Source organism: Diceros bicornis, chromosome 39, assembly GCF_020826845.1.
Source record: "Diceros bicornis minor isolate mBicDic1 chromosome 39, mDicBic1.mat.cur, whole genome shotgun sequence".
Lineage (NCBI taxonomy): Eukaryota > Metazoa > Chordata > Mammalia > Perissodactyla > Rhinocerotidae > Diceros > Diceros bicornis.
The window spans coordinates 5,726,475-5,751,278 of NC_080778.1; the positions used below are offsets into that span (position 1 = coordinate 5,726,475).

General features: G+C 40.4%; 1 protein-coding gene across 1 annotated transcript; it reads left to right on the plus strand.

Moving 5' to 3' along the window:
* The first annotated feature begins 1,342 nt into the window (after positions 1 to 1,342).
* C39H6orf118 (chromosome 39 C6orf118 homolog) lies at positions 1,343 to 22,839 on the plus strand. The gene is made up of 10 exons (XM_058534286.1): positions 1,343 to 1,367; positions 7,062 to 7,735; positions 8,586 to 8,708; positions 9,525 to 9,584; positions 12,073 to 12,197; positions 15,372 to 15,430; positions 19,318 to 19,499; positions 20,576 to 20,629; positions 21,177 to 21,238; positions 22,603 to 22,839. The coding sequence occupies exons 1-10, from the start codon at positions 1,343 to 1,345 to the stop codon at positions 22,709 to 22,711; spliced, it is 1,473 nt and encodes a 490-aa protein (XP_058390269.1). The 3' UTR covers positions 22,712 to 22,839.
* Positions 22,840 to 24,804: the final 1,965 nt, after the last annotated feature.

Below are 24,804 nucleotides of genomic sequence, written 5' to 3' on the forward strand. Positions count from 1 at the left end.
AAGGTGCCCCACTGGCTCGGGCACCCACACTTCCCATGGCATCTCTAGTAAGGCCAGGGAGCCCCGTCCCATCCCTTTAGCCCAACTGTGGAGGGAGAGTAGAGGATGCTTCTGTCACCTGTGTCCCTGCCTGCACAGGGCGGAAACAATGGGATGTTCTACAATCCATAAAAATAATCAGCTGTTTTACTAAATCACTAAGCGATTCTGAGCAGAAAGGCTCATTTTTTCATCTCCAATAGTTGGTCATATAAAAAACTGGGTTATACATATTTGATCCTAATTTATAATTAACTGAAGGTGAGAAACAAATCATTTCCTCTCCTGGGTCGATGCTTAGATATCCTTGTGTAATGTGGGCATTTTCATGTCACCATTTTAAGTTGTGATTAGATACCTAAATACTGTGAAAATCAGTAAACACTTTTTAAATCTTTTTCCAGGTTAAATTCAAATACACCTAATTATGGAGCCATCTGAGCATGCAAGGGTCATGGCAACTTCATGGTTTCCAAAACTCTCACGTTTGAAGTGACAACTGGCATCAATGGAAATTGAATAAAAATACCATCTGGCCCAGTGTTTCATAGGCACCATGTAACTCTGTTCTCACAACTCTGAGGTAGGCATTCACCTTCCTCATTTCAGAGCCAGTAAGTAGCCAGTGCTGCCAGAGTTACATCTCCTGAGAGCAGCCGAGTCATCATTCCACGACACTCAAGTTCTCTCTGGTTGGAAGAAATTTAAATCGAATTGCAGTTTTCAAAGATGGGAAACTTAGAGGTTTTTAGCTTTTTCCTCCCTTGACACATGGAAATGTCACAGACTTTGCAGTCAAATGTGCCTTTCCATTCTTCTACTCCTTGCTAACTGATCTTGGGCAAGTTACTTTACTTCATGTGATCTTAATTTCCTGCTTGGAAATTCATGGATGACACTAAAATGATTGATAATTTAGTGACTGGTACCTCCTATATGCTAGAACTCCAGGCACAGTTGGATGGGTTGTGCACTGTACCATCTACACATCTCTATAGAAGATGCCCAACCAAAGACCAGGTACCTTTTGCTCCCTAGGCTTTGAAAAGGAATTAGAGAGTGCAGGCGTATTTTGATGTTTTTCAAATCACAAAAAGTGTTTTATTTTGAAAAGGAAAACAAGCAAACAAAACTAGTACTCCTCGTTCAAGAAAGTGAGAGGCATCAGAGGGGGAGGATCGGAGGAGAGATTCCGTGGCTGGAGCTGCGTGTCCTGGTTGCCCAGCAGCAGAGGAACACCGTGGGCAGGGACTTAGAATGTTTGTCTGTCTCCTCAGTAACTCGCAGCGGTGGGGAGGAGACGATGGCTGAGGACTTGGAGCCTGAATGTAAGTGGACTTCGAGTGTTCTGTGTTTGCCATTCCATGCTTTGATGTTTGATTGCCTAGGAACCCAGCTTCTCTGAACCTAGGTGAAAACGAAAACCTTTCTGGTGGCTGCAACTCAGCTCCTGGATCACCCGCGTTTGGAATTGGATTTGGGGATGCATTGCCTTCTCAGAAAATCTAATAATTACACCCAAAGGAAAGAGGTCTGATGGGGGGGGGGTGTGTGTGTGTGTGTCCTCCGAGAGGAGGAGGGATGGGGAGAGATTTCTAGATGCTGTTCAGAGTGTTCTTTTAAAAAAGTCACACTTTAGGACACTTGTTCTGGCACGTTGCCATTTTGCATTCCTCCCTAAACAACCACAAACCACAGAACACCCACGCCATTATGCACAAAGGCTTCACCATCCTTTATTTACTTTCAAGTCCCCTAGGCTGGGATTATTGTCCCGACTTTAGAGTGGGAGGTGGGGGGACTTCACTCCACGTCTTTTGACTCTGAAGCCATTGCTTTCCCACCTCACAGCGAGCACGAAAACGGGCACAAAAATTCATTCAGATGAATTTTGGGTTGAGCGAAAGCTTGTTGGATTGAGCAGAACAGCCTGAATTATAAAATATTCTAAAAGGTTTTATTTTATTACTTCCAAGTGCATTTAGTGCTGTTCTGTGTGCGTTGGTCAATGGGCAGGTGGGAGCCTGGACCCTGGAGACAGCCTACCAGCTGACCATACACACCCAACTTAACCACCTGTGCCTCAGTTTCCTCATCTGTAAAATGAGGATAGTACAGTGCCTGTCTCCTGTAAGTTCTTAGACTATTTTTTCTGTTCCTCGTGCAATTACTCAACATACTGATTGTGTCAGTAGAAACCTCTTCTTTGTAAAGAATATAAATGATAATGTCAGTCTGTTCGCTGGACAAGTGATCTTGGAGTGAGAAGAATTTATAATTGTGCTGTTTTAGCACTTTCCAAGTCCTTTCTGCTCCAGGTATGTTGGCTTCGTGTGCGTGGTGAGCTCTATTTTGGGCTGTGTTGTGCCAATTATTCAGACAGTTTAGCACAAAATCCTTGTTTCCGTATGCCCTGTGGGGGTGTTTGTGTCTTTCCTTTGGGTGGTGGGATGTGAAGGTGGTGGGTGCTGAGAGCAATGGTCAGAAGTTTAGACAGAATGTCTGAGCGCATTTGCCTTGCAACATTGGTATTAGTAGTACTCAACTTTCCGGAACTGCCCTATGGGATTTAAATCATAAAATGACTATATTTAATATGCAAAAGGTACAACTTGGTGGTTGGAAATAGAAAAGCGTCTCATCTTATTTTGGTATTTCTTAATAAGTATATATTCTGTCAATTACAAAGTAGAAAGAAAAATTGGTTGCCAGACAAAGCCAGAGCAAGTGAATCAGGTGAAACACAAAAGCCATTGTTCAGTGTTAGCAGGGCGGAGGGGCCCGCACGTGAGCAGGCAGCAGGCAGCGGTAGGAATTTTACAGTCTTCCAGCCTTTTGAGGTGATCTTTCTTAACTATGCAGGTAAAGAAACTGAAGCCTCTCCACTCCCCAGCGTTGGGGGGTCTCCCTGCTGTCCTCCGTCTGGGGTGTCGGGGGCGGGCGGTGGTGTGCTCTGGGTGGCCGCCGATCACCTCTCATTGCAGTGCTGCTCTTCCCACGTTGTCGGCTGCATGTAGAGACCTTACTGCCCCTCTGCCGGCCGACGGCTCCCCCAGCCCGTTATCACCTCCCCACCCCTCCAATCATGGATACAACTGAACTTAGATTCCACTCGTGTTCCAGTGTATTCGTTTTCTTCTACTGCTGTGAGATACCACGATTTAGTGACTACAGCAACTCATGCTCCTTATCTCAGTCCTATGGGGCAGACGTCTGGGTTGGCTCGGCTGGTCTCTGCCGGGTCTCACTGGGCTGAAGTCCAGGTGTGGGTTGGGCTGCGTTCCTTTCTGGAGGCTCTGGGCAGAATCCTTCCAGGATCATTCAGGTTGTGGCAGAACCCAGTTCCTTGCGTTGTTGGACTGAGGTCCTGTTCCTTTGCCAGCTGTCAGCTGGGGCCACTCTCAGCTCCCAGAGGCCTCTTTCTAGTCCCAGCTCGTGGGCCTCCATCTCAGAGCCCCCAACAGCTGGAGAATCCTTCTCACACTTGGAATCTCTCTGACTTCCCTTCTGCCACCTCTCCCTTCTGACTCCAGCCAGAGAAAGTTCTCTGTTTTTAGGAGCTCATGCAACTAGATTGGGCCCATCCAGATAATCCAGGGAAATCCTTGTATTGTAAGGTCACAACCTTAATTAAATCCGCAAAGTCCTTTTGTCAGGAACATGGAGTTTGGAGGTGGACATCCTTGAGGTGCCATTAATCTGCCCTCCATGCCCAACCAAACTAAGAAAGATAATTAACATAAGATCTACTTAGATGTGGGCTTCTCCCTCAGCTTCTGTATTCTCCTGTATCACAGGTGTTCAGATCTTATTCCCTATTGGACTCTACAGGTCCTGGTTGGGCATTTACTTCATCCCCTGAGGGAGAGAGCACAGCACGTGGTACAGAACAAAATTTTAAATTATTATTTAAAATTCTAAAAAGAGTACTTCTTTCCCACACTTATTTGTTAAACAGAACAGTTAGTCCTGGTTTTTTCTGAAGATGCTAATGGGAATAAAACATAGATCCTTCCCTGGAGGAAATGTAAGAATCACAGCGGGAGAGTATTACAGGTGGTGGTGATGTGTATACAGGAGTGTGGGAAAGAAAGATTATAGTCTTGAGAGGAATTTTAAAGATCTTCCAGGTGGTTAAGATGGGACGGTGCAAAACAGCCAGAGGGAGAGGGTCCCTACAGATGGAAGGACGCCCCATGTGGGTTCTGTTAGTTCTGTGGGGGCATCAGTGCCCTCAGCCTGGCGCCCTGCCCAGCCCTGCCTGTTCCTCCAGGCTCTTTGGTTCTCCTCTGGCCACGCCCACTTCACGGGCATTGCGTCTGTGGGCTGGGGGATCTGCCTGCTCTGTTCTCTGGATTCTTGTCACTAACACATCCCCCATGACGTTTGCTGACACTAGAGTGGAGATGGGGGAGACAGAGCACAGGAAACACAGGCGGCATAAGGATGTTGTGGAAAGAGACCTACAAGAACTTCTATGGGACTCCAGGGTTCACAGAGATCAGATAACACACAAATAAACAGTGATTTGTAATAACTTTCACATTAAAGACCTGTTGCTTCTATCCTGAAAAAGATGAATTACTAAACAAAAACCCTCCATGCTTTAAAATATCAAATGTTAACAATGTTTAAAATATTTGTTAATTCAACCTTAGTCTAAAAAACCTATTACTATGTTTTCCTTATTCAAAAAGTGAGTTTGATTTTACTTAAAGCAAATTTTTTCCTTATAATTTCGTAAAGAATCACATTTTCCAATGAATTATTTCACCTTTTTTGTTTTGCTGTCAGTTTGAGATGGCAGGATATGCAAATCACAATGTTTTCAGTTAGGAAAATAATTAAAATATTTCTTGCCAGGATGAGATTCGTATGTATTATAAGAAGTTGGCAGAGGGAAACGGAATCTGGATTCTCCAAGTCTAGTGAAGAAGTCTTATTGCAATCTAAGGAAAAAGTATTCTAAGTAGGAAAATGATTTTGCGAATTAATTTGCTGGTGAGTCTAAATCCTTTTAGGAAATATAATAAACAAATGATAACACAGCAATTAAGTTGTAGCCTCCTCCCATTTTCCTAAGAGAGTTGATCTAATGTGTGTGATGGTGAATTATATGTGCAACTTAGGTGGGCCACAGTGCCTAGATATTTGGTCAAACATCATTCTGGATGTTTCTGTTGAGGGTCTTTTTTGGATGAGATTAACATTTAAATCAGTAGACTTTGAGAAAAGCAGATTGTCCTCCATAATGTAGAGTGGGCCTCATTTAATCAGCTGAAGGCCTTAATAGAACAGACTGACCTCCCCCAAGCAAGAAGAAATTCTCCAGGTGAAGGCCTTTGATTGTGAACTGGGTCTCCCTGCTGGACTACCCTACAGATTTTGAACTTGCCAGACTGCATAATCATGTGAGCCAATTCCTTATAATAAATCTCTTTCTATATATAGACGTCCTGTTGGTTCTGTTTCTCTGGAGAAGCCCAACTAATGCTTTTTTCAGTACTTTCTTTAAGTGTTGATGCCTTTGACAAATTATAATGATTATCTGTCTTGAAAAATTGTTCTATTAACATTTTAACATTTCATAAGTAGTTTCTTTGAAGTCCTAAACTAATCAATAGGGAGCAATTCTCAAGAATCCCACTGCTGGAAACATTTGCTCCAATATCCAACCACATGGGAGGGAAAGGATGACTCGTTTCCACACCAGACGATGCAAGGGGAGACTGGCTCTGGGATTGGCGACATCCCTGAGGTGGGCAGGACTCTGGCATGGCCTGAGTTTCTGTGCCCCCTGGTGGACATGCCCAGCACAGTCCTCAGGACTGGAAACGTGAGGAGAGAGTGCTCCGTGATTGTACTGTGTCCCACGGCACCAGTGACCTCAAGACAGGGAGAGTATTGGGTGGGCCTGACCTAATCACACGAGGCTGGACACAGAGGAGGGTCAGAGGTTAGGGGCATGGGAAGTATGTGAAGTGCCTTTGCTGGCTGGGAGATGGAGGGGAACATGTGTCCAAGAAGGGTGGCCCCTAGGAGCCGAGAGTGACTCCTGCCAACGACCAACTAAAAACTGGGGACCTTAGTCCTACAACCTCAAGGAACTAGATTCTGTCACAACAAGACTGAGCCCAGAAGCGGGTTTCCCCCCAAAAGCCTCCAAGAACTTTTGGAGGCCCAGAGTCAGGCCCACACTCTGATATCTGTATCATGACACCCAGAACAGAGAACCCAGCCCCTCCAGGCTGACCTGCTGACCCACAGAACCAAGAGCTAATCGTGGGTTTGAAGCTGTGAAGTTTGGGGTCATTTGTTACACAGCAGTAGAAGCTGTTATGGTTCCTTATATTCTCTGGGCCCTTGTTTCTTCTCTTAGGTGAATATAGAGAAAATGATGTGTCCTGATTTATTGTCATTGCTTTTAGACATGGACTGGTCCGAGAAACGCGTTTGGATGTGGCATGGGTCCCAGAAAGTTCTGCCCCTGCCTCCCTTTGCTCGGGAGTTGGGGTTCCTGTGAACATACCACAGGTTTCACTCTGTGGCTCATATCTTCCTACAAGTGGGGGCGGGAGGGGACGGAGTGAACGACTCATCAGTCAATGGGAGGTTTGGTCAGAGGCTCCTGAGGCATTTTAATATTAAGGGAGAAAGAAAAACACCTTTATTCATTCCTTAGCATAGTTGTCTTGAAGCATCATTATTAAGAATTATAAGTACACTTTTTGACTTTTCTTACAGAGCCTTTGCTAATGTTGTGAGAGATCCTCTGTTGAATCAAACCCGTCTTCCTTCTTCCTGGCTTTGCAGGGTCCTGAGCTTTCTGATGGGAAGTTCATGTTGTGTGCACTGGGTGTGCCTCTCGTTTGCCCGGGCTGGCCTGTGTACTCTTTTCCTCTCTCTGTTGGTCTCTCCTTTGGGAATGGGATATTCTAGCTCAGCAAATGCACATACTGTCTCATGGTCTTATTGTGGAGCTAAGAATGATGTTTAATAGTCTCATTTTCTTTTCTGACCAGTCTACCTAAGGTGGAAACACTGTGAGACGCGAGGTGTTAAGACTTTGTGCAATCTAACGAAACTTCTGAACAAACTTCAGAGAGACCACAGAGATGATGTCTACCTTTACACCTCTGGACACCTGAATCCCAACAAGCTCTACAGGCCAACTGAGACCATCTTGCATCACTGGCCCAATGCCAATAGGCCAAAAGAGGAAAGAATCTTTGGAGTGGAAAAGCCATCTGATAAGAAGATTGCAAAGATGAAGGATGCTTTGGCTTATTTTACCATCAACACAGCTCTGGGTCCAAATGATACCCAGAACACTCCACTCTTCAGGTATTTGAACCCACTGACATGCACTTCCCGTAGTTCAGAAGAGGATCTCATTCTAAAGATGGCTCTGAGAGAGGAGGGTTCTCCTGAAGAGCGAAAGAGAGAAGAACTAAGATTGCCGGAGATGAAAGTTCTGAAATACAAAACAATCAAGTCCAGCCGGCAGTGTGTGATGTCTCCCCCGGGTAAGGATGAATACCAGTATATCAGTTCATACTTAGCTGGTGTGACGAAAGCAGACAAGTATAGGAAGTTCTTGTGTTTCCAAAAAGAAGTTCTTGCAAAGCAAGATCTCCTGAAGAATGATTTCACTGGGAGCAAGGCAGCGATGTGCCATGAAAAGAAGCTGGAACAGGTATGCCAGGCAACTTTGCAACACTATCAACACACGTGCTGTAGTTCCAGTAGTCTGTTGTGGGCATAGACTCGCCTTCAGATGCCTCATTTACATTTCCAGGTGGACTACAACAAAGGCTGCCAGGTGCAGAGAACCTCCTACAGGATGTAGATGATAACAGTTAGGGTGAAATAAAAGAGGGCTAAGTTTGGAAACTGGTAGGTTGGAGGCAATTTCATAATCGGAAGCTATCATAAGTAAAATGTTCGTAGGAGAGCAGAACATCTGAGAAGAGGTTTGCCTAAGTCACTATGAAGGGAGAGTGAGGAGAGTTGACAGTTACATGATGTAGGTAAAGGCTGCCCACGAGTCACACCTGCCTGTCTGTAGAAGGTAGTTCAGTGTGATGTGAAGAGCTGTGCACTCCTGAGGGCTCTGGGTAGTGCACAGTGATTGGGGTCGTGACGTTGTAGGGTGAGAATGCAGGAAAGAAGAAAATAGTCTACATACGAGATAACCAGAACTTGATGAGGTTTTTGGTTGAGAGGACTCAGGAAAGAGACAGACCTTGGGGACATTATGGAGGCAGAGAGTGAATCCATGAGGACAGGATGCAAGGGAATGAGTAAAGAAGAATAGACAGACTATCCTTGGGTGACCAAGTAATCAAGGGTTCTCAACACCGGTTGGAGGGAATCAGATGCATCTTGGTTTCCCACCCAGCTCTGTCCAGATCCAACGCTTGGGCGGTGGGAGCTGTATCCTCTGATAGAAAGCCCCATGGGGATTCTGATTCTTCAACCTGAGAAACTATTTAGGAAGGGAGATCAAGACATCCTGAAATGGACTGGTTCTGTTTTTCCTCCAGGAGCTCCAGAAAGTATGCGTATGCGACCCTCAACAGTTCAACAGACTGCATGTCTTTAGAGAAGTCTTTGAAGATATTTGCAATAGTTCCTTGATATTTGGTGATATCTTGAAAGAAGTTAAGGTAATAGAAACATATGTTTCCCACCTGACAATTGAGAGCCATGCATGATTCTCTGCATACATGATCTCAGTTCTCATAGTTCTGCCAAGTATCACGGTCTCCATTCTACAGACAAGGAAAATCACTCACAGAGACTGGAAGCAATGTGCCTACAGCCACATAAATCATAAGTGGGCTATGTAGAATAAACACCCAGCTAACACCCTCCTTAAGCTCATATTTTTCCATTAAAGTTTCCTAATTATATATAAACTTTTATAAAAGGTACCTATGTAACATATAAACTTTTATAATTATGCATATGTAATTTTACATGAATCCTTATGAAATTAGAAGTTTGTTGTGATTTCATGATGAAAGTGACCTTCGTATTGAAACTGAGTTGAAATTAGGTTGCTTATAGATCCTGCTATTGTCTAAGTCCTTAAGGACAAGGAATACTTAAAGGCAGCAATGTGGCAGCCTGTTCTCCAGAGAACATCTCCATCCCCGGAGAGCTCATCTCTGGCAGGTCAACAGGACCCTGATCCACGGAGCTTCCGAATGGCAGAAGATCACGTGTTGTACGTAGGTCAAGGCATTTTATGATACTCTTTTGATTTGATCAGTAGTTAATACTCAAATATGTTTCAGAGATGGTGAGGTTTTATCATTTTAGTGTGTATACTGTTTAATATATTGTAGGAATATTTTATAGTTTTTGAAATGATCTAAACTGACATCGTTAACCTCCATATCACTTACAGACGCAAAAAAACCTTACGTTGTGTGTTATCTCATAACACATATCCAGTGGATTTTTCTCTTTTGGTGTAGGAAGAATATGAATTCTACATGGCAATACTTCTGGAGTCCCAGCCCACAGCCCAGTATGAGGTACAATCAACCATGCAGATACCTAAATGAGCCTATTTCTTCATAGTTCAGGACCAGTAGAAAACATTCTGAATCCAAGAAGCCCCTTTTGTGCCTCCATAATTTAGACTAACTGATACTTGTATTAGAGATGGGCTTTATAATAGCTGAAGGGCATTATGGTAAAGAACTTACCTTTTGCTGATGGGTGATAATGAGGGGTGGGGAGGAGGAGGCATACACATTTCTTGTTTTTTGCCAATATCTCTGGCCACCAATTCTCTGTGATCTCTGCTGGTTTATCCCTCCATAACCCAGTGCTCACATGTTCGTGTTGCTCACAATTGTCCCTCTCTCTTTTCTTACTCTCTCCCTGGTAGATGAAATCTATTTATTTTGATGATCCCCAGCTTTGAATATGTCTCCCGGATCTGTCTTGTGAGTTCCAGATTGTACCTGTATCCAGCTCTCCACTGGATGTTGACACTTACGTGTCTGGCATAGGCAGGTTACAGACCTTAAGATAGGCAGATTATCGTGGATTATCTGGATGGGCCCAGTCTAGTCACATGAGCCTCTGAAAGCAGAGAACTTTCTCTGGCTGGAGTCAGAAGGGAGAGGTAGCAGAAGAAAAGTGAGAGAGATTCCAAGGGTGAGAAGGATTCCATGGCCGTTGGGCTCTGAGATGGAGGCCCACCTTCTGGCACTAGAGAGAGGCCTCTAGGAGCTGAGAGTGGCCCTGGCTGACAACCAGCAAGGGAATGGGACCTCAGTCCTACGACCACAAGGAACTGGGTTCTGCCAACAACTTGAATGATCCTGGAAGGAGATTCTGCCCCAGAGCCTCCAGAAAGTACTGCAGCCTGGCCCACGCCTTGACTTCAGCCCAGTGAGACCCAGCAGAGGCCAACCGAGCCAACCCAGACTTCTGCCCTACAGAACTGAGATAATAAATTTGCGTTAAGCTTCTAAGTTTGTGGTCATTTGTTATGACTGTATTATAAAAGTAAGAAAATGTCTCACAGATAGCTCAAAACAGAGTTTCCAAAAGTGTTTTTAATTGTCCTTTATTGAACATCAGCTATCATAGTGTATGTGTGTGGTCCTTGTCCCATTGATACTGCACAAGGGCCTTCTGAATTACACACTCTTTTCTGCATTTCCCCAACAAGGCAACTGTGCTGGGTTGAATAATATCCTACAAAACTTTGTGTTCCCCTGGAAGCTGTGAATGTGACCTTATTGGGAAATAGGGTCTGTCCAGATGTAATCAAGTTAAGATGAGATCATTAGGGTGGGTCCTAATCCAATGACTGGTGTCCTTATAAGAAGAAGGAAGTTTGGACACAGATGTTGGAGGCAAAGATCTGGGTGGTACATTGATTGACATAACACTAGATTCCCTAACTGTTGAAGTAACTATATATAGAGAGTGTTTGGGAGTATAAATGGTGCCATGTCAGTAATTACCAGAAAGCATGTCCAGTTGTTATCCTCAGGGAGGAGCATAAAGGATGCATTGTGATGGCTAGCATGCAGCATGCTAGCACATGGCCTCCTCATCTAACTGGTGACAACTTCCAGGTGTTCCCTCTGGGCTCAGGTCACACATGTGGATGTTTAGTAAGGAAAATAAACTGCAGGAATAACTTTATCACTTAGAAAAACTAGGAGAATATAACGCTGTAGCTAAGATGACTTTTGTATATTTTGAATTCAATAAAATTTGAAAATTCGATCTTACAAATTGGGAAGCATAGTTTCTTACTTTGTCTATGAAAAAACTCACATTACAAGGAGGTCGGTTCTAACTTACTTCTTAATCCGAAATCACGTATGTGCCTTGCTTTCTTTGTTTTGAGCTTCTTATGCTGCAGAAAAATAAGCTTTTGTTTGACAGGAATAGGCAAAGGCTCCTGTTGGGGGGTCTACCCTGTTTCTTACTTTGTAAGTTTGAGTCAAAAAGGAACATATATGCCTGTGTCTCAATCAAACACCAGAATGAAAAAAGTCCCCAGGCCAACAGGGCACTGGATCCTTCTTTCTGTTTCCGGAAACTTGGCAGCCCATCACCGAATGAAGCAGAGAGCTTTGTTTCTCTGCATTTGAGTGCAGCATTGCTTTATATCCATGTGTGGTAATTGAATTAATTGATTCTCGCTCATTTAGAAGAAATAATTGTGGTAATGATAATACTGTACCTGAAGCACTTTATTCAGTGAGTACTTTCCCCCATACAAATCAACAGTAAAACCCCCCCACCATTTTTATAAATTTCTTAGGAAAATAAAAGCATAAAATATTGAAAAAATATTTCACCCAGATCTTCACATGACTAGTTACTCAGATCTTCACATGACTAGTTATCACTCCTCCAATATTATTCCCCTCCTTCAGTCCTCCCTATTTACTTATTTTAACAAAAATTTATATGTTGATTCAGGACATCTTGAATACACTGTAATAACAAAAAAAATTCTCACCCTTCCTGTGTGTTTGTCCTGCCTAGACTTTGCTGGCTCACTTCAAGGGGCTGGAGAGAAGGTCCGTGAAGACAGCGGACGTCAACCAGGCCAGGGAGGAGCTGAGGGCACTTGTGACGGCCGTCAAAGCAGCCCTGGAGCGTAATGACAAGTGAGGGTTATGCTCTGATTTGATCCATGTTGAGATTATACTATTTTACTGTATCTTACCATGTGACAAGCGTATATTTACCTTTTTTCTGCATTGTCCGGTGAGGCATGCTACCTTTATCGACATCATGCTGGCCATGCGGCCTCTTCCACAAGCTGGCACATATGTGACTAGGATATTCTAGATCTGGTGGTTCTATGGGGGGAGTTTGGGGAGGTTTCTGAAGGAATCTTGTGTCTTCTTTGGTGGTCCCCTGAGAGCTTATTGACAGATGAGAGTGCTGCAAAGTCCAGACACCTTTTATGAACATCCTTATTATTTTTGTGACTTAAAAAAAAATCTTTTAATCTCTGTGTATAGTCTTCCAGGATGAAATCACAATCGGATAGGGCATGCTTTTTGTAAAGGATTAAAAAAAAAGATTAAAGCAAATCTGACATACCCGAAATATCCTCTAGAAACCAAAGCAAGAAACAAAACCCTAAAAACTAAACTATGTCTTCAGTGTAATTAGGAGACAGAAAATATGCAAAATTCAAAATACCTGAAAATAGAAAAATACACATCAAGCGCCAGTGAACCATTATCCACTCTCTTCCTGCAAACCTTTGTGAGAACAAGGGCAGTGTGGAGAAGAGAGAAGAATGGAGTTGGAAGAAGGACTAAAATTGTTCTAAAACTTCTATCAGAGAGAGAGAGAGAGAGAGAGAATCTACCCTAAGTGAGAATATTGCAAAGGTTGCTGGTAGATCTGTCAGAGCACTGACTTAAAAGGAAAGAACTTCAAAGTGAGTGTGGAAGCAAGGAAACAATTCTGAAATGCTAATGACATGGATGAGAAGAGGATTAGAAGGAAGTAATCTGCGTCCTTTGAAACTGTGCATTGAAGTGACAAAGAAGCAAGGAAGGGAAATTTAGAATCCCATCAAAGAAGAACATTGAAGGGCACACAACCCCTCCCACTGCCGTTTTTCCTTCCCTCCAAAAAAAAAGCTATCCAGCAAAAAATTGAAACAAGACAAAACAAAAGACCCCAAAACAACAACAACGAGAGCATAATTTGCTACTCTGGCAGATAAGCATCCTCTTGAATTCGGAATCTCCCACACTGCCCCAAACCACTAGTGCGGAGGTGTAATGATGTTTGCCTACACGAACAACTAGAAAAAGAAAACAGAAAATGAGAACCTAAACAATGTAGCTGAGGAAAATCCCTGCCATCCAGCAACAACAAACAGTTGGAAAAGAAAACTGTGCCACAGCACTACAAACGAAATCAAATATTCTCCAAGGAGCATTTCAGGAGATGAAAACAACCTTGAGTCAGAAATTTAAAACCTAAGCACAGAAATCAACAACAGCACAAAAAGAAGACATGAAACAAGATTTGACAACTGAGGAAAGACAGATGAAAAAGTCAAAATTACAGATCAAGACTACATTATGACATGCCCCAGGAGGAATAGATTTGAATAAAAATATAATAAGGAGCATTAGAGAAAAGCAGGAAAACGTCAAGAGAATGAAAACGAGATAGAGAAAATGAGAGAAAAAGTGGTTGAAATAGAAGACAGGCAAAGAAGATCCAATTTACTTAGAGTTCCTGAAGAAGAAAAACAAAGCAATGGAATAGAAACATAAGTTATATGGAAAACAATAACATTAACATTTTCTGGAAACTAAACTCTCTGAATCTACATATTGAAAAGTCTGTTATCATTATAATTTAATCCCTTGAACCTCAATTTCTTAAAATTGGAGGTCCTAATACCTTTCTCTTTCTCTTTTAACCTGTGATAAAATGAGCTAATGTGTGTGAAAATCTTCTTGAACCAGTAGGCCCTTTGTAAATATGCAGCATTAAGTCATTTGTGGTGTTGATATTTTAACCAAATCACAGGATTTCCCTCCATCTATCCAATACTTATTAGACTCCTTTTTTTTCTCTTTCTAAATCTATTAGAAATAAGATAGTTGATTTAGTTTATTTTGAACCAGGAAGGGATACAAAGAGATTACAAAGGTTTTTATTTTCTTCTTTTAAAATTTCTTGTATTTTATTTTTAGTTTAAAAATAGTGGAATTAGTAAATTGTATCTGTGGCATGAAGTCATAATGCACAGGGAAAATACAGTGTGTATTCTCACATCAGTAAGATCTTTCCATTGCCCTTGATTTGTTGTTTGCCTCAGAGTGTAAAATATTTTCTTTGCCTCTGTCAGGGGAAGAGGGAGAATCTCCCTCTGCCCTTTTCCTTAAGGTTCTTATGGCTGGCCAAATAATTAACAAGACAGGTTAGCAGGAGAAAATAATACCAAGTTTAATAACATGTATACACGGGAAAAAGCAGGGACACTGCGTTTCTCAACACAATAGCAGAAATTCTCGTGTTAAATACCATGTTCAGCCAATGACAAAGGAGGATGTTGGGGGTGGGGGGAGTCAGTTGTAGGAGATTGCCACTAAAGCACAGTAAACAAGAGTAAGGTTATTATGCAGATTTAAGGCCTCACCTTCCACATTGATAAGTTTCTAGAAATGAGGTCATCCCCTCTCTTCCCAATACAGAGAGGGTGATACCTTTACAAATGGAGATTTCCCTTATAAATGTAAATGTTTGTCTGGCAACTCCTTGCAGGGCCATCCAGAGAATGCGGCCAGAGAGACAGAACTTCTGATAAGATGGGCTTGTTGGTGCCTTTCCTATTGTAACATCTATTTTACATTATATTACAGCCATCAGATAGAAGATCTGTTCCAGGAAGGAGTTACTATGTCAAATTCTTTAGGCAGTTAGTGGGGGAGGTCAAATGTCCTCAGAGAAAACAACCAAGGTAAGGAGATAGATTTCAGGTTGGCCAAATCTTGATCTCCCACACCTCCTTGCTTCTTAGAAATTCAAGTTACAAAATAACATCATTAAATACTATAGGAAATCATTTATTTTACATTAACCAGCTCCTTTAACTAGTAGTTTATAAATCTTGGTAAGAAAGTATTCTTTTATTTATTTAACTTGACTGACTTAGTCTCTCATTTTATATATATCTTAAAATTATCTTTTTTGTTAGAAACTAATAAGATCAGTTTTTATTTCTCAATTTAAAAAAAAGACAAAATAAAAAAGGTACAAATGGGCTTCTAATATTTTGCTATTTTTTAATCAAACCGTAGACTCAGAAGTGAATTAGAGATGGAGCACACATTGCTGGAATCTGCTAAGGAAAAATCAGGCAAGTGATGTTCTTCTGACACATGTTTTGCTGGGACCTTTGGGTGAGGAAAGTTTAAACCGGGTCCACTGTTCATGGCCTCTTGCTATTAGTTATTTGAAAGAGTTTTCCAGAGAGGTTATTTAATTTTATTCATTTGTTTTTTTCCATCAAGTTGTTTAGAAATAAGCTAAGATTTCATTTCATCTGACGTGGTTTGAATGAAATACTTGAAAGAAACAAGGAAGCAGTTGATCTCTGTAAGAGCTTCCGTCAAGGTTGAGTTTATTATCTCAGTTTCTTTTGCTTTGGGCACCTTTGGTTGTTTAGTTTCGCTGTACCCAGATACAACATCTCTACTGTTTCATTATTCTCTAAGATCTTTGTGGTTTTTAGTGCAACATTGAATTAATTCAGGATCTTATGTAGAGAAAATTATGTCAAGTTGTGACCAAGACATTTGGAATAGATCCTAAGGAAATTGACCAAATGATATAAATATAGGAATCAGACCCCACGTGGAAATGTTGAAGGATTGAAAGTTGTTTATCCTGGAGAAAGTGCCTTGAAGTAATACTATATTCTACAGAGGCAGCTTGAACACCTGTTCAGCACATCCACATGGGCCTGAACTATAGGAAGTGGAGCTGTGGTCTCTTGAGGCTTCCACGGTAACAGCAATGAAGACAGTCCAATCTAGTTTTCAGAATCTTTACATTTGTACTCCTAGCTCAAAGAAGTCAGCTTGAACAGACAACAATGAGTTTCTAGGGTTGTCCAAGTTTGGGATGAGAGTCAGAGGTAGAGGCATTGTCAGGCTATACCTGTCTCCCTGACAGGCAATGTGGCCTGGTTCACCGAGGCTCCCAGCTTGCTTATTTCAACTTCTTTAGTCTTGGGTGCCTCTCTGTTAAGTCAGGATAATGATAGTACTTCCTTCTCGGGTTTGTTGTGAGGATTAGACGTGATAATCCGTGGGATGTAAGAGCACAGAGCCTGGCACAGTGTAGTCACTCTGCCCATTCTTGCTTCGAATCATTATTACTTATGAGGAAGAATACATGGATCATGGAAAATTAATTATATTTTATGAATATTTATGCATTAAATGAATGTTAAAAAGTATCTTAAAATTAGATACACAGTTTAGAATTTGATTAAATAATCAGAATAAGTTCAAGTAAGTATCTTGCTCATTAATCCTTACTGTTTACACAAGGATTTAGTCAAATGCCACTTTGTGTCCAAGTTTGTTAAACACTGACTCATACTGGAATTGTTTGTTTTCCTTCTAGCATCTTTCAGGATATACTCACAAATCTAACCTGTTCTAAATTCTTAGCAGAACTTGGCCTCAGAGGTTCTTGCCAGATTATTTTGTTTTCCTTCAGCTGGTTCTTCTTTCCTTCCCGTAAGCAACACCTGTGTTATTTACCTGCTGGCCATTTCTCAAGGGTTTCTTGTTGCCTGAGTCCTTGGCCCATTTCTGCATCCAGGGCTGGCTCTGTGCATGTCTCCTGATCCCTTCTCGGGGCTCATAGGTTGGGTGGGTCCCTCTTCTTCCTGCGCCCACGTGGCTCATTCTTGGTAGGGTTCCTCTCATAGATAGTTCATGGGATGGGACTCTAGCTCGCTGGTTTTCTGTTTCCTTGCTGTCTCTTAAAACAGGCCACCATTTTCCTTTTAAGGCTTTATTGCTAAACGTTAATAAAATGGCAGGGATTAATAAAAATAATAAACAAGAGGAAGTTACTAATTTTCTAGAATGCTAGTAAACTATTCTTAATATTTGATCCTAGCTGACTGACACTCTTTCAGTGCTGTTGAAGAAATCTGGTATTGTATGTTTTTCCTCCTTTATTCTTTTTCTAAAGGTTCCTCATTTCGGAGCCCTCTCCAACCATGCACATTTTCTGTGGAATTTCCTCCATTTTGATACCTCGGTCTTCCTCTTTAGGTAAAAAAGGAGTAACAGTTGGGTCATTTGAGTGGCCTTACACTCCTTTTGGCTTCTTTGGCCCCAGTTGGTAGTTTCAGGTGAAACCCTCAGCTTAGGTTAGGGTGGAAGTCAAAGACTTTATTTTGTACTTTCTCTCAGAGTTTGTGTAGAAGCTTAACTCTGACAGTTTCTGCCCTTTCAGGTCCTTCATCCTGTATCTGCTTAACTAATCCCCCAAATTTCAAAACTTACCTTCAAAATTTTCCCTTCTTCCAAGTTTGGAAATGTTGAATGACGGCACAACTTCTGTCTTGTTTACTATGTACCAGTAAATATTATTACTCTTTCTAATTGCCTTTTTTCATGTCAAAAAGGAGTAGTTGTTGTTTCTCAAAAAAGTGTCTTAGCACTCTAATGAGAATCTATCTGTGCTGTTTGATAACAAAGTACCCTTAGCAATGAGTTACTCTCATTGTCTCCAATCTCCTTTCTGTACTCCTTCAATGTTGATATTCGTTGGAGCCCAGCATGTCTTGGTTCAATCCATATGTCTTTGATTCCAAATCTCTTTCCCATTAAAATCTCTATTTAAGGTTGAGATCTGTATATCCACTTGCCTACTGGTCATGACCATTTGAGTGTCCCATAGGTACCTCAACTTGACATGTCCAAGATTACACTCTCTCTCTGAATTTCCACGTACCTGGCTATTTCAGTGAATGGCATCATTGAACACATGGAGGCTCAAGTTGAAAAATCTTTGGCAGGCATCTTTCACTCTCCTCCCCCTCAACCATGTCAGCACAGCTTGTAGTAAATGGCCAAGTTAGGATTCGAATCCAGCTCTTTCTTACCTCTCTGCTGCGTTGAACTCATGATTTCCCTCCTATCAAATCCGTTCCTAGTTACCACCAAACCTAGGGGTTATTTTCATATCTGCCTCTCCTCTACATCCAGATCTAGTCGATTACCAAGCACTACTTTTTTCCTACTTCCTAAATTGTTTTTGTATCTCTCTACTTCCCTTTATGACACTGGCACTATCGTCCTGATCTGATCATGTTTGAATGATTGCAGTAGCTTTCTAATCCGTCCTCCTGATTCCGGTCTTGTCCTTTCCCATCCGCTTTTGATGTTGTAGACAGAGTGACCATTGTCCGATTGTGTTTCTCCCCAGCTTAAAAGCCTTCAACAGGGGCCGGCCTGGTGGCATAGTGGTTAAGTTCATGCATTTCTCCTGGGTCCTCCTGGGGTTCGAAGCTTCCGTCCCGGGCATGGACCTATGCACCACTTGCCAAGCCATGCTGTGGCAGGGGTCCCACATATAAAATGGAGGAAGATGGGCATACCTGTTAGCCCAGGGCCAATCTTCTTCAGCAAAATAGAGGAGGATTGGCAACATATGTTAGCTTAGGGCTGATCTTCCTCTCTCACACACAAACACACACACACACACACACACGCACAATCCTTCAACAGCTTCTACTGATTTCTTAACATAGGTTATAAGACCTTTTCAGATCTGCTCCTTGCTTCCTTTCTAGCATCGTGTTGTGATGTTACTCACCTGGCCCTCACTGCCGGCACCGTACTGGGTAACTTTCTTTTTACTAAATGTGTCAAATTCTGTTCCCTCCTCACCCCCTTTTACTTGTCTAACTTCTATTCATCCTTTTGGTTTCAAGTTAGTCACACTTCTTTGGCAAAGTCATCCTTCCACTTTCCCCACACTGTGTTAGGTGCCCAAAGTAAGCAGTCAACAAACACTTATGGATTATATGAATGAATTAAAGGAAGAATACCCTCATTCTTAGATCAGATAATTTTTATTGATGTGCTTGGAGTTTGAGTTGTATTATATTTTATACCTGTATATGATTTACATAATATTTTTAATAACACATAATATTGTTAATAAGGGCTGAGATATTAAACACAGTAATACTTTGCTTTTAAAAAATATTTCCAGAGTCATCTGAGAAAAATGTAACGGACGAGGAGCACCTTACTCTTATTGAGAAAGTTGAAAAGAAGAGGTGTGAAATACTTAATAAATGGGATGAAATTCAAGCTCTTGAAAGAGAAATTAAAACAACTTTGGTTCATACTGGAATTTCACGTATCACTGAGGATAGGATTAAAAGCATAGAGGTATGCAGTTTATTTATTTGAATGTTTACATTGTTCTTTTGCTTGAAGACCTTGGCCAACACATGAAGCAATTTGATTTTGCAATAGAGTAAAAAAATAATGTAAAATTTGGTCCACATGTATTTTCATTTCAAAACATTTATAGCAAATGATTAGAATAATTAAGAGATCTAGTAAAAATAACAAAAATGAAGGTGATGAAAATTCTGTAGAGCTCTGTTATGGGTCACGTTGGATCTCTTTCAAGTCAATTGATGTCTTCTAAAATTTAACAATTTTGTATAGAAAATGTTTGTTATAAAAATAATGTCTGCCATCTCTTAGTGTCTGATATGTGCTAAGTAGTTTAAACCGCAGTTCAGAGAGGTTAAGTAACTTACCCAATATGAAACAGTGTGGAGATGGCCAAGCTGGGATACAACTTAGTTTCTTTTTGGGCTCCAAAGTCCTTATAATTTCTGTTGTGCCACACTGACTCAATAGTTACATTTTCAGTTAGTTGTACAATTATGCTAGAAGATAGGAATTAGTCACTGCCATTGAAAGGAGAGTCTACTATATTAAGAGTTGTCTTTAATTATTGCTAATCATTTTCTTGGTGAACAATATAGTGTAAATTATAACATATATTTTGATATGCTACAATGAGTGGTTACATTTAGTCGGATTCTGCACAAATAAAAATTGGTTATAACATATATATGATAATCAGTTATTGCTGATATATATGTGACTTATTGATATTTTATTTTTATGTTATATCCAGCCACCTAAGAAATTCCAGTATTAGTTGTGAAAAGTGAGGAACTCTCCTACTTGGAATTCTCCAGTCTTTTGCAACATCAACCTCCACCTCCTCTAGTTTTTGACCCAGAGGGACAGGATCTTTCTGTCTTAGTATATGTCCTTCAAGTCATCCTTTGTTTATTCATTTGTTTTTAAATGGTGTGCTATTGTGTACTTTTGAAATTTGAATCACAACATTCACAAAATACTTTTTGTTCCATAATTGGGGAAAAATACTTAACAAATAGTCTTAACAAAGTATCTTTCTTTTAAAACCATTTCTCCTTCAGACTGAAGCTATAAAATTGGAAACAGCAAATAGAATTTTAAGGAAGAAAATACCTGTAAGTTTTTGTGAATCAATGTTTTTCAATAGAAATATTTTCACTAGTGCCTTCTTGTACTGTCATAAACCAAATAAGAATATACACATTATCATTCTTAATAATAACTTTCTGTAATGCTAGGAATATCTGACTATGCACACATTAGCTTAAAACTGGACAGGTGTAAGCTAACGTATTAATGAAAAAATAAACATTCTTTTTTAATAGTTGAATATGCCAATCAGAATTGACCATTTCTTTAACCCTTCCACACATAACAATTAATTGTAATGAGTTTATTTGGTGGCAAGGAATATAATGGACTGGCTCCCCTAACAACTTTCAGGATACTCCTCCCAAAATATATGCTAACTATTTGTTGCATAATAGATTATAGTTCTGCTTCTATTACATATGTATATCTCTCCGTATTATATAAAGTATGAATTAGTATGTTGTGTCTGATTCTAGGAGTGGTGATCTATTTGAATTCAATATTATTGCTGTTATACATGACCAGTATCATGACATTACACGTGACCAAATGATTTTTAATTCTTGGTAGATTATTGAAAGCCATGTGAGGCAGAGCATGAAGAAGACTAAAATGAGTGAGGAGGAGCAGTGGTAAGTATTGATGCCATGGTAAAAGAACTGAGATAATCTTATGCTATTTTCAAAATCATCCATTCAAAACTAGGTTAGACTAGACAGTACTTTTGAAGTGTTTACATTCGTGAGTGCTAACTTTAAATATACATGTGACCTCCTTTCCTGTGCTTAAGAATGCTTAGCCCAAGATTTAAACCTCAATCTGTGTATATCATTTAGCAATATAAAAATAAGTTCTTTGAAAAAAGCTTAAGAGCTGAGGGTGAATTCTCATGGGCGGAGATCAAGAAAGAGGAAAGACATGGAGCGGTGGGTGGCTTTCTTTTCTCAAATTGTTTGGCTTTTAGAGATATTAAATCTTTGAAAAACCTATATATGCTTTACTGTAAAAATTTTAATTTAAAAATGAAATGACTGGTTTATATTATCTGTTACATAAGTTTAGACTTTATATAGTTAATTTTCTTAGAGTTGGTACTACAGTTCAAATCTTCAGATTTGGTAAGGCTGGGAGCAACAGAAAACCATTGATGGTTTAAATATAGAAAAGATTTATTTGTAACAACAGTAAAAAGACATTTATTTGTAGGTGGCCTAGGTTCAATGAGATCTTCAAGGAGCCAGGGTTCTTCTGTCTTCCTTCCCTGTTTTCCTTGAGTTTGATTTTCTTCCTCGGGACCTCAATATGGCTGTCTTCAGGCATTGGGTCCATGTTCCATGGAGGAAGAAAGGGGAAAGTAAAAGTCAAATGGCAAAGAGCTTCTCATCATGAAGCTTTTCTATTTTATTCAGAAAGGAAAGCTCTTCCCAGGGACTTCTGCCCACTTCTCATTAGGCAGCACCATGTCCTGAGACCACATCCTTAGCTGTAAGGAGTCCAGAGAACAGAATATTCCACTTCCCGGCTTATACGGTTGAGAAAGTCATGTGAGAAAAGATGTTAGAGTGGGTGCTGAGTGAACCATACAGGTGGGTCCAGGTTTTGTGGGGCCTTATATCATGTTGGTTGTCCTCAAAGGAAAAGAATGTAAAATTACAAATACAGAATTGGGAAGGCTCCTTCCATTGCCTTGCCAGTGAGAGTGAACGGACTTGAAGTTTAAACATCAATATCTTCAAGGTAAATCTACCTCTGCTGCCACACTATACTTAATCTGGAAAATGTTACAGAGGATTGTGCCCATATAAAGATAGAATCTTTGCTACATTCAAGGCCAAATCTCTACTAAAAATATCCTTTAAAATGAAAGTAGAGGATTGCAAAGTCTCGCTTTGTGTTTTTGAGTAAATGTGTCCTAAAATAGTTGCTTATTATGAAATTTTCTTTTATGCTTAATGTAATTTTTTTCTAACCTATTATATTCATTTGTTATTTTAAGGAAACTTTGGAAATTTATTAAAGAATTTGTAAAATTTAAAGAAACAGACAATAACTCTCAAGTGAATGGAAAAATGACCTGTGAAAATTCACAACCACCACGTACATAGCATGGATGTTTGCAGATGTACAAATTAATTAAGATACATTTCATTTTGTCACTTTTAACCTTTAATAAAATTAGTGTGGTATATGTATCCTACTCAAGATATTAAAATAAATACATGTATGCATTTGACTGATTTTGCTTTTGTATACATATTCATGACAATAGTAGTTCTTAGAGTATTTTCTGATTTCATTCCATAACTGTCTCCAGGGGAAAAAAACTTTCAATCATTTGACAGGAATAAGAAATTCAGCACCACTGCAATACAGATCAAACTTGTTTCTTATTTGCCAATGCAAGTTTATATATAGGCATTTAATAAAATGTAGTAATCTAATTAATATCCATTTAATTGAATAATTTTTACTGATTGTAAATTATACAGTGCTCTGCAAATGTTACAACACTAGCATAGTGCTTTGCATGGCACTAGTCTTAGCTGATTGTGATCTTTGTGACAACGTTGTGACTTGGAATTTTTTATCCCCACCTTGCCTATGACCTGGTCTGAGCACTTAGAGTAAATGCAAGTCTGATTTCTTTGGACAGTGGTATATAGGAGTTTTGTGAAGATTAAATGTAAGTGGTGAAATACAAATATGAGAGATTTAATCCTAACTTAGAATAGTAGAGTTTGAGGTCAAGGAGAGAGAAAGAGATAAGCAGGGTTTGCTGTCCATGGACCAGGAAGTCAACTTGGGGCAGGTGTGTTCATCACAGCTCTCTTTACGATCATTAGCTTTCCCCAGGACATGATTCACTCTGCTTTTAGAGATAAAATGGTGGCAGCTGAAACTGAAAATTTTTACTATATATAGAAATAAGTTGGATTTTATTTATGTTTGTTGAGTTCTCTAAGTTCAAGTTGCTTTCTATTGGTTGTCTATGTTCACTAGAATATTATTGAGTAGGCACCATATTTCCCATATATGTGGGGGAGAGAATGAAAATGTGAAATTGTGAATTGATTTGTTTAAACTACACTGTAAATAATAAAGCTGGGATCCGAACCCAGATTTGGCTTGCTTGATTCCTAAGCTCTTATCACTGTATCACGCTGTGTCGTTTGCATACATTACCAATCAAGATATAGGGAAATGAGTTTATGCATTGTCAAAGAGTCACATAAAGACCACTAGAATTAAAAGAAACAGACTAGTAAACAAAGCTGAATTTATTTGCTCGCCAAGCAACGAAGAGCCATTCACTCAAGAGATAAGCTCCTCTGAAAGTAGAGGAGCTCGATATAGAGGCAAAAGTGATGTGTTAGTCCATTTAAGAGGGCTTTAGACATTAAGGATTGAGTAGTTGGGCTGGCCCCGTGGCTTAGCGGTTAAGTGCGTGCGCTCCGCTGCTGGCGGCCCGGGTTCGGATCCCGGGTGCGCATGGACGCACCGCTTCTCTGGCCATGCTGAGGCCACGTCCCACATACAGCAACTAGAAGGATGTACAACTATGACATACAACTATCTACTGGGGCTTTGGGGGAAACATAAATAAATAAAATTAAAAAAAAAAAAAAAGGATTGAGTAGTTTTGCAGAGAATGGGGGCTGGAAAGTCCTTTTATTGATTGACCATTATTCCGGCTAATGTCACAAAAGCACTGTTTTCAAAGAGATGTGAGATGGATTATAATAAAGCTTTGTCAAGATCAAAGTCTTGTAGCAGGCACTTCGGTACGTGTGTCCTTGTGACTGGTAAATTTTCCTTTAAAAATAGATAAGTATTCTTGGGGCCGGCCCAGTGGGACAAGCGGTTGGGTGCACGTGCTCCACTGCGGCGGCCTGGGGTTTGCCGGTTCGGATCCCGGGCGTGCACCGAGCCACTGCTTGTCAAGCCATGCTGTGGCAGCATCCCATATAAAAAAGTGGAGGAAGATGGTCACGGCTGTCGGCCCAGGGCCAGTATTCCTCAGCAAAAAGAGGAGGATCGGCAGATGTTAGCTCAGGGCTGATCTTCCTCACACAAAAATAAGAAAAAAATAGATAAGTACTCTTACCATTCATTCATTATTCAAGAAACATTCATTAGATCAACATTCAAATATGTTTCAGACAGTTTTCTAGTTGCTAGAGGTATAGAAATGAAGACA